The sequence below is a fragment of the Triplophysa dalaica genome, chromosome 1, assembly GCF_015846415.1.
Source record: "Triplophysa dalaica isolate WHDGS20190420 chromosome 1, ASM1584641v1, whole genome shotgun sequence".
In the NCBI taxonomy this organism is placed as follows: Eukaryota; Metazoa; Chordata; class Actinopteri; order Cypriniformes; family Nemacheilidae; genus Triplophysa; species Triplophysa dalaica.
Genome location: NC_079542.1, coordinates 33,774,093 through 33,784,661, shown reverse-complemented (window position 1 = coordinate 33,784,661; position 10,569 = coordinate 33,774,093). Strand labels below are relative to the sequence as shown.

Below are 10,569 nucleotides of genomic sequence, written 5' to 3'. Positions count from 1 at the left end.
TCCAAAACTGTTATTATTTATCTTCTAGGATAAATTGCATTACTTCAAAAACAGCTGTATATAACAGACGGATGTTTAGACATCACATTACAAATGTTGTGTCCACAATGTCGATTTTTCAACACCATTGCCACCAGCTGTCACATTACCAAGGTCCCAGACGTGTCTCTTTTCATCATTGGGCGCCACGTGAATATTATTGTGAGGGTTGAAGTGCTTTTGAATCGAATGCTTATTTGACGCACGTTAAGCAATGTTAAATTACATCTAAAGTGTAAATCCGCTCTGGCATTGATAAACACCTTACCTTTAGTTAAGAAAGCACGTACCGGATGATTGAGGTCGTGGTGGATCAGAATTTAAAAATCCTACCTTTTTATCTCATCTACTGAATCTGGCTCATCATCTGTGTACGCCCATTCATCATTTGTCATCCAGGGATGATTAAGCAAATGCTCTTCTGGTCTTTCATATGAATACAGGCACATGGAATAGAAGTTTCTGCATTCTGTTTTCAGAAGAGAAGAGATCAGGCAGGTTCGTAAACATGTTTAGTGAACACACTGTTTAGGCTTCTGAAATGCTAAACATAAATGCACATTAGCATCTTAGTACTATGCTCTCACCATCACAAAGTCTGTAGGTTTCCAACTTTTTGCGAGGTCCTATGGCTGTAGGTGGAGCACACGTTCAGTATAAAAAAATCTGCCCATGTTCCTAGGGCAGGCACGGTAGGCTGATGGTGCATATCTAAATGGTCTGCCTACACCCGCTGTAAAGCAGTTTTCATCGTTAAGCATCACCAGTTTAGATTTTTTCAATTTCACATTGCGACATCACAGCAAGAATTGTTGCTATAACCTACAGATCCCATGGTCTCCAACATTCCTTTGGAAACTTACTTCCACAGGAGCTTCAGCTACAGTGTCTCTGTGTTAATCGTCTTGGTTACGTATGTAACCTCAGTTCCCTGATGGAGGGAACGAGACGTTGTGTCGAGAACGACAGATGGGGTTCGCCCTTGAGAACCAATCAACTCTGACTACTATAGAAAAGGCCAATGAAATTTGGCGAATGCAATTTGCATGCCGGGCTCCGCCCCCGGAAATCCGGTATAAAAGGAAGCCGGCGTGCAGCATTCACTTACCTTTTGTTCTGAAGAGCCAGAGACCTCTCAAACTGCAGCAGAATACGATACGTGTTCGTGGCATAAGGGACACAACGTCTCGTTCCCTCCATCAGGGAACTGAGGTTACATACGTAACCAAGACGTTCCCTTTTTGTCGGTCTCTCGACGTTGTGTCGAGAACGACAGATGGGGTTGCCTATGGAAAACGCCACAACGCTGTATCGTGTCACAATGTCAGCGAAGCGACGGTAACAAGCCTGGGCGTGTCATCTCGAAGCTTTCGTGAAAATGTAACCTTCCAGTGTGGTGGTCGGGGGGTTCCAGAGCTTTCCTGGAGAAAGATGGGTACAGCCCTGACCGGTAACCTTCACGGACGGGGCCTTAGCTCTCTATAGGCGAGAGGCCGTCCGGATCAGTTTACACCGGGTAAGCGCGACTCTTAATCAGAGAAGCGCTACAGAGGCCACCTCCTACCCGTGGGGAGGAATATGGTGGATAAAAGTATGGTCTCGCCATTGGAGGAGAACGCATGGAATGTGCGGACTGAGTAGTTAACCGCGAGGTGGAGGTCCACCTGGGGAAGCTCATGGGTTACCGTGTGTGGGAACCATAGTCATGAGGGTATAGCAGACGGAACAGCCCACGGTGGGGGTGTTACTGCGTCTGACAGCACCAGGCCGGTTAGAACTATCTGTGATAGGTCATATGGTATCCCGGCCTAAGGGAAAGGTTGCTCTGCCCAACCAATCCCCAGGGGGTGCTTTGCTTAGTGATGGATGGAATGCCTGTTTTTAACCAGAGTCTGGGTAAGAAGGAAGGCTGGTGAGGTACCAATTTTCTTAGCCATGTGATTGGGTAAGAAGAAAAAGGTATATAGCACACTGACCCAACCTGCTGGAGGGTGGGATGGTGCTTTCGCAGGCATACGCCCTCCCGGATGCCAGTCCTACATATTTCCACGTAGGACGTGGGCTGACACCGGGTTAACGCGAAGGCTGTTAACCTTTGCGAAGGTGTTTGGGCGTAGCCCAACCCGCAGCTCCACAGATGTCTGCTAGAGAGGCGCTTCTGCCAGTGCCTAGGAGGTGGCTAAACTCCGTGTGGAGTGAGCCCTCACTGTCAAAGGGCATGGGAGATTCTGAGATCGGAATGACGTCGTAACGGCATCTACGACCCAGTGCGCCAGCCTCTGCTTGGAGACAGCCTTCCCCTTCTGCTGTCCTCCAACACAAACAAGGAGCTGGTCAGAGCTATTGAAGCTCTGCGTGCGGTCCAGGACACAACACGGATGGGGTTGGGTCTTCCTCCCCGATGGGGAGCGCCTGCAAGTCCACCACTTGGACCCCGAAGGGAGAAGTGGGAACTTTGGGCACGTATCCGGGCCTGGGTCTCAGGATAGCGTGAGAGTTACCAGGGCCGAATTAAAGGCAATCCGGGGACACAAAGAATGCTTGGAGGTCCTCTACCCTCTTGAAGGAAGCGCCAACAGGGGGGCCGTCTTACTCAGGTGAGGAAGATCGGAGCCTCCGAGGGGCTCTTGGACCCACGTTAGGGTCCCAAGAGGGTATGGAGTGGAGGTGAGGCGGATTCCGCCCGCTCGCGCTCGTTAGGAACCTGGTGATCAGGTCGTGTTGCCCTAGAAACTTTCCATCAACTGATTCGTGATGAGTGGCAATAGCGACTACATACACTTTCAGTGTGGAAGGGAGATGTTAGTCTCCAGTCTCGTGAGAAGGGGAACACAATCCTGATCAAGCACCTCAGTGGGTCTTTCTCCTTGAGAAAGACACCAGGACGAGAATAGGCACCGTCTAGAGGCGTGTAACCGCCTAGTAGATGGGGCCCTAGCCTGGGTGATGGTCTCAGCCGTATAGGGGGAGTAGCCATCTTAGGATCTTCTCGTCCCGTCTAGAGACCAGACATGGGTGTTCCAGAGGTCTGATCTGGGATGCCAGAACGTGTCCTTCCCCTGAGAGAGCAGGTCCTCTGTCAGGGGAATGGTTCAGGGGGAGTCGCTGTCCAGAGCATCAGCTCTGAAGCCAAGTGTGGTTAAACTAGTGCGGTGTAACCAATAACACTTGGTGCTCCTCTTCCCTGACCTTGCACAGTGTCTGTGCAAGGAGGCTCCTGGGGGGGAAGGTGTGCTTCGCCGTCCCGTGGTCAGCTGTGCGCCAGGGTATCCGTGCCGAGGGGGCCTCGGTCAGGGAGTACCAAAGCAGACAATGGGTGGTGTCGTGGGAGGCAAAGAGGTCTATCTGTGCCTGACCGAACAGCACCCAAATGAGCTTGACCGGGGGTGGAGTCGCCACTCTCCGCAAGCCATATACTGACGAGAGAGCGCGTCGGCTGTCTGATTCAGTTTGCCTGGGATGTGTGTGGCCCGCAGGGAGCGGATCACCTGCTAACTCTACAGGAGGAGGCGTCGGGCAAGTTGTGTTAGCTGCCGTGAGCGTACGCCACCCTGGCAATGTATGCTATGGCTGTCATGCTGTCCCGGAGGACCAACACGTGCTGTACCTGTACTAGAGGCCGGAGCCTTCTCAGTGCAAGCAGCACAGCCCACAACTCTAGGCAATTGTATGCCAGCGCAGACGGGGGCCCGTCCAATCTCTAACACCTCCGGAACCGCCGAGACGCCCAGGGGAAGGTCGCTGCAGGTAGGGACGATCCGCTGCTACACGTCGTAGATCCAGCGATGTAGAAGAAGAAGAATTCATAGAATTCGTTCTGTTCGTAGTCATGAGCGAAGGCTCTGAAGAACAAAAGGTAAATAAATGCTGCACGCCGGCTTCCTTTTATACCGGGTTTCCGGGGGCGGAGCCCGGCATGCAAATTGCATTCGCCAAATTTCATTGGCCTTTTCTATAGTAGTCAGAGTTGATTGGTTCTCAAGGGTGAACCCCATCTGTCGTTCTCGACACAACGTCGAGAGACCGACAGAAAGGGAACATGATGTGTTCTGGAATGATGGTGCGATGCTTCACCATGCGTTGAAGGCAGTGACCGATGGCCTGCAATAATCATGAAATAAGTCCTGGATGATTTTCTCGCTCAGCCTACCGATGTTCCCTGTAAAACATCTGCAAGACGTCACCCAGGGTTCAGCCAACCCCTCGAGGACCATGATGTATCCGTCTAAGCACTCCAACCACGGGGGGCCCGGTGGTGGAACTTTTTGCATTTCTAACATAATGCCTATCTTACAAAAAATGGCGTGGGAACCTCTGGCTAGAGAAAAGTTTGGGGTTTGCATGATTCCCCATGACCATGTCAGATGTTCTGACTCACTATCGGTCAGACATCTCATTCGCTGCGCGCCGGCTCTGTCCACTCATCTTCATGAAAAGCTTCATCAGCTTTTCTCTTTGCTCCACGACATTCTGAAAATCATTACAGAATAAACTTAATCCATCATTTTTGACAACCAATGAATTCAATTGTTGGGATATTGACAGAAGACCTGCGGGAGTCTCAGGTTCTGGGACAGAAATATTTGGGTTTGATGCCCTTCGATAGGTGCCGGCGTGAATTCAGCCAGAGGTCTCCTTCTCTTCTTGGGGCGGCTCTGACCCATCATGATCATTCAGAAAAGCTTCATCAGCGTTCCTCTTTCTGCCAGGAAGAGTTTGAAGGAATTACAGAATAATGTTCAATTCATCTCAACAGTCAACCCTATTACTATCACTTCATGACACAATAAATTGGGAATATTCACATTGAGAACATTACAATATTGAGCAATGATGGAGTTCAGTGAGACAGATGTAAAGACTTCTATGGATTTGATATGCTTCTAATACAAATTACTATTCATTTGACTATATATCGGGCTGTCACGATTATGAAATTGGCCTCACTTTCTATTACATAGTTGTGATTCTGACAGTTTTACAGGTTTCAAGACACTCAATGACATCTTACGCAATAAGATCAAGAACATCAGAAACAATGACACACAGAATAAAGTCAAGTTAATAACAACAAAAACAAAAATATAATTTTACTTTAATATAATATCTTAGTACACTTCCTTAAGGTCATATTTTAGTCAGTGTAGTTGACATTTACCTCAGTGACTCAGGTAACGTTAAAGCTGGATGGTGATGATGCGACTCCGCCGGAGTTTAACGTTAATTGTTTAATTTACTTTTTGATGAATCCTGCCCGTTTTCGTCATTTGTTAATACTGTACCGAAGTACAAGATAAATAAACCAGCAAACGGCAACTTTATCGTGTCTATTGCCATTCTTTGTGTAATATAAAAGTGCGCACGCGGAGTTATTTTCTTTAGCTGTGGGTTGCGCCTCGGCTCTGCTGCTGTACGCGGATGAATTTGATGATTTAGTTAATATCACTTTAAAAACAACCAATAAATGAAACTATTAATCGCAATGATTACTATTATAATTATAAAAGATAAACGTATAAACTATGTACTGTTTTACCGGAAATGTATTGAGTAATTTTAAGATAACTACTTGGCTGCCATGTCTATAAGCATCTATTGCAAGACATGCAAGTAGATTTCAACCATTTCCACCATATTTCAAAGAAATTCTTCTAAAACCAATAAAGAAAACGATCACTAGATGGCTTCAAAACCTAAGGCAAACATTCTCAGTGAGTAAAGCATTTTGATGTTAAGAAGCATTATTTTTAAGTAAAGTCGAATGTAGGTTTAACAGGTGGTCGAAAATATCTAGTTTTTTTGTGACAATAGCAAGCGGTTTTTATGATTTTCGGTGTTTCTCCATTCAAGTAGGTCTCATATGACCGAAAAAGCCGCCCGAAGAAGCTTCAAATATAACCACCGAGTACGGAGACTTTGCCTAAAGGGACTTCGTGTTGTGCGCGCGCTAAACTCCTGAAGAAAGTTGTGTTTGTCAGAGCAGGAAGTGTAAATCTGTGCGTGATGAACCGAAAGCACTGTGGAGTCACAAATACGCGGTATGTAAACACATTTTAACTATTATATCATGTTGACTGTCATCACATGTGGAACAATATGCGTTGCGCGCGTGCATCACAGTACGCGTTCATCATTGACGTGTCGCGTTTGCGTCGCGAGTCGAGTTTGTCTGCAATTTTCTTCACAAAAATAGCGTCACTGACTTATGTTGTACAATTCAATTGCAGCTATTGGTTTCATTTGTTTGTTTGTGTCTTAAACTATATATCTTTTGTGTTTAATGTATTTACTGTATATTATTTAATGTCTATCTGAGTATGATTGCATCATAGAAATTCTAATTGTTTAATGTTGCCAATTGTATTGGTTTTAATGGAAACTGGGATGGTGTCTGTACTGGTAACGTGTTTGGTTCTGTTATCCGGTTGATGGGAACCGACACACAGGGATTTTGTAATGTAAACAGCGGGTGGTTGGTAATGGTATAACACAATAAACACAAACACCTCACTAGAATACATTGTGTAGTCATTTTTAGTGTTGTATTTATCCTGGACAAGAAACGTTTCTGTGGCAAAACAATAGGTTTAATAAATATACAGATTTTCATTTACAGAAATAGTGATAACGAATCCCCCACTCCCAATTTTTCATACATGATTATGATTTTGGTCATCATTGATATTGTATATAGTACAATTATAAATGTTCTAGTATCTAACATTATAGTCTTTTGAAATAGTTGCCTTTGCACATTTTAAACCCTCAACGTATATATTTGATATAATTTTTGAATAATTAAATGGAAGTGTTTTGATTCTGTGATATGTAGTAATTGTTGGTGTCAAATAGCGATCGTGGTTTATTTAGTTATGTCACTCCTGTATACTGATGATGTGACATGTGCATAGCCGTAACAATGTATGTAGTCTACTGTGACTGGTGAATTAAAGCTTGTTTGTTTGCAACGCAGTGACTGTTGACCTCGGGCCAAAGAAAAATGAGTCATTTCTTTAGCTATGGAAACATCAGTCTCTTGTGGTGGATTACAGTCGTCTATAAGAAATGTTGAAGACAGTTATGGATTGTTTAGGAATTTTAATATGTGAAACATAAAATAACATACATAATGTACATGTCCATTTGATGAAACTTCTATAAAAAGATGACTATCTGTGGTGAATGATCAAATGTCTTTTTTGATGCTATTTCTTTCTCTATGTGTTTTTTGACTAAAAGTCAGTGTTGCCGTTTACAACCCATTTTGTTTTGGCAATTTGGCGTTTTGATGCGAATGATTTGGGGTGGGGCTTTATTCTATCCTTTGGAATTTAATTGGCCCATAAAAAGTGATGAAGGATTGAACGTAGAAGGGCTTTGGGAACGCAGCCGATCCAGATTCAAAGGCAGATGAAAAATGATAACCGACTATGTGTTTTGTTAAAAATGTTAGTGTGACATGCGTCTCCAAACTTTGTTTTTAGGAGCAAATGAATGCCCGGACGCCTCCAGTGATGATATGATAAGTGGCACGCCGGAGCCTGAAACATGTCATATTGGAACGTGTGTACCTCTACAGATCCAGAAGGTACCGGCGGAAGAATGGATCAACAAAATGGTAAGAAACTTCATGAACGGGTATCGACAATATTGTCGCAAAACATTTAAAAAAACTACAACTTTTTCAAAATTGTCGTAGTTCTGTAAACATACCCTTTAATAAACCTCGGATGGTAAATGTTTTGCTCGTAAGACATATAATCTGCACTAAGGCCCTTATGGTGCAGATATAGTTCAACGAAATTTATGCAGTCTGCGGGGTAAATATAGAAAATAAAGAAGTGAAACCCAGCCGGTTGTTGGTGGCTGCATATCTCATTTCCTCCGGTGTACTGAATACAATGAACCTTAAAAGTTTGAAAGTGGATGAAATGGTTTGTGTACCTTAGCATGCAAGTTTCATCACATGCAGGCTTAAATGTAAAACTAAACTTGTAATTGAATGTCGAAATGCATTGCGTCAGAAAACAGATGAAGCAATCATCTGGAAATAAACAGTCGATAACTCTTAACACAGAGGTGAAATGTAGTGATGCCGCACTGTGGGTGTTGGGTTTCCTCTTCCCGCCAGCTCAGCATCAGCACCACCGTTGCCAGGGCGACCTCGCGTGTGTCCGTCCGCATGCATCTCTGCCTCCGACGTCTCAGTCTCGTCACGTACCCATCTGCGATCGACTGCGTGTGAGGGTTACACTCGCTGCAGAAAGAGGCCAGCGTGCTGATCTGGCTTAGCGTCGGAGCAAATGCGATCTGAGCTCCTCAAGGGAGGGACATGGTCTCCTCCTTCCCAAACCCACACCAGCAAGCCAGCGAGGGTTGAGTTTCATTCTTTAATGTGTTTGAGGGGTGGGGGGTGGAGTTTGCAGTGTAAGCTTACCTTGCCATTAGGGACAAAAAAGGGGGAGAGAGAGAGTATTTTTCAGTTCTTGGAGCATCATTTTATGCCAGCGTTCCTCAAAGCTGGGGTGGATGCTGGCTGGAGTTTGGGATAATAATGACGTAACTGCTGGATTGATCCGTGCAGAATGATAAGGTACGTTCGGTTCACATAGCAGCAGGCATGTTTTCATTGTAGATTTATTTTTTGACTGATGTCGCACGGTGTGTTGTGTTGAGATTGTGGTTAAAAGTCTTCCGTTCTTTTCTTTGGTTTAATTAAATAAAGTGAACAATAATAAAAAATGTCATTTAGCAAACATTTTTTTATCTGTATTATCACCCTCATTCTTTATGTTTTGGTGTCCACGTGCGGTCATATTGTTTAATTTGTCATATTAGTGTTGTGTTGGTACATGATTTACAGTCTTGCTCTATTTATTTACTTAATGAAATCAGCAATTCAAAGATGTTTTACTGTTTACTTCCTTTAAGGAATAGTTCACTTTAAAATTTAAATGTTATGATAATTCACTCACCCACAAGATGTAAAAGCCGTCCGTGTGTTTATTTTTTCCGTTAAAAACAACCCAGTGTTTACCAGTGTGGAGAAAGAAGACCGTTCCAAAGTTCTTTGATGTTGAATGACACATTATATGTCTGTGCAAGATTATTGTTTAAAATGGTCAGTTCATGTACATATCAGGGATGTTTTAATCGTTTTAAAGTCTATATCATTAGTTATTGCGTAATACAGAAGTCGTTGATGTGCATCGCGGAGGCAGTTATATTCTACAAAATATTTATTTTTGTTTTCATGGAAAATTACTAATCGTTTCGACAGACAACACACTTATCCATCGGCTGAAGTTGTGTAGAGCCTTTTGAATCTGAAATGAAATTGAAATTTGGACCTCCATTATATGGAGAAGAACCCTGGAAAGCTTTCCTCAAAAGTCTAAGTTTGTTTTCGACAGAAGAAATAATAATTTTAAAGTGTGGTACTCCTTTAAACAAAGAACATCCACTTTTGATAATTTGATAATTGATTTATGTGAACAGCCTTTTTCATTTACAGTGTTAATGGATAATTTAGGCTTTATTATAGATTATTTAATTTGCCAATTCATTTTATTTAATTTGACGTTCCTTTTTTTGCTTGGAATGTTGGTTTAGTGTTTTTTTAAGTTGAATGAACCATCATTTCAGCCATGTCAATGTAGTCAAATTGATTCAAAATAGTGAACTTAAACAGTGTAAAATAATAGTGCCTGCCCTAAAATAAGTCATTTTGTTTAAAGCGAATGTAACACCAGCAGTTTCTACCAATCTTATATTAATCTTGATTAACTATAGCATAGTATTGCATACTTCATATCTCTGAAGAGTATTTAGTTCAGATCACATTTGTAAGAGACGGATACAGTTGTACGATTATTTCAGAAAACAGGCGAACCCTGAACGCATGCATTTGGGGCGGGAGAACAGCACAAGCATACAATACATCATTGCATTATCCCTGCTTAAGTGTTGATTCAATATGTTTGTGTTGTGTACTGTAGCAAGGTTCAAGTAGTGAAGGAAGGAGACAGGATCGGCTTTGGCTGATTTTTTATTAAATAAATAAACTGTGCGCCACTGCGCTAAAATTCAACAATAACTCCGAATTCAATCTTGAGGCTTCTGTCTCTCATCCCGTTCTGTTGTCCGCGAGTTCTCAGCCGTTCTATCTCAGCATTGTGCAGCATCGAGGTGTCTTTTAAGTATCTCCACACCAATCACTGGAACGAGACACAGGTGTTTCTAATGTGTACTTGACCTACTTAACCACCGCTCTTCTCCCGCCTCGCCCTTTCGGCGCAGACCTCGCTAAACCACGCCCCCCTTACCACATATACATTTGCCGATAGCAAAACACAGACACATGACTCAGTTTCACTTACCACGTGTGGTTCATGTCCGCATCTTTTAGCACTGGGACCGCTGGCTCTTTCAGTTTCAAGCGATCTCCAAATCCAGCGTTACATCCACCGTTTATATAACAGTGAAAAAACAATCACAGGTGAACATCACGAGCGCAGTGCTTGCTCTTTC

At 43.5% G+C, this 10,569-nt stretch overlaps 1 protein-coding gene and 1 long non-coding RNA gene across 4 annotated transcripts in view; one reads left to right on the top strand and one right to left on the bottom strand.

Moving 5' to 3' along the window:
* LOC130415198 (uncharacterized) overlaps window positions 1-5,332 on the bottom strand; it is a 41,474-nt gene extending 36,142 nt beyond the window's left edge. Inside the window, exons 1-5 of the long non-coding RNA XR_008905895.1 lie at window positions 5,198-5,332; window positions 4,590-4,741; window positions 4,114-4,509; window positions 627-772; window positions 373-508 (exon numbers count right to left, since the gene is read on the bottom strand). This is a non-coding gene — a long non-coding RNA (uncharacterized LOC130415198). The remainder of the gene's footprint in view (window positions 1-372; window positions 509-626; window positions 773-4,113; window positions 4,510-4,589; window positions 4,742-5,197) is intronic.
* lrrk1 (leucine-rich repeat kinase 1) overlaps window positions 5,217-10,569 on the top strand; it is a 69,245-nt gene continuing 63,892 nt past the window's right edge. The window contains exons 1-3 of one of the 3 annotated variants that reach the window (XM_056736240.1): window positions 5,217-5,750; window positions 6,018-6,077; window positions 7,524-7,657. In XM_056736240.1, the coding sequence (XP_056592218.1) occupies window positions 7,588-7,657 (70 nt within the window). In that variant the 5' untranslated portion in view covers window positions 5,217-5,750; window positions 6,018-6,077; window positions 7,524-7,587. Of the gene's footprint in view, window positions 5,751-5,889; window positions 6,078-7,523; window positions 7,658-8,448; window positions 8,633-10,569 lie in introns of those variants that run through there. The other 2 variants (XM_056736163.1, XM_056736327.1) reach the window with 2 other exon arrangements.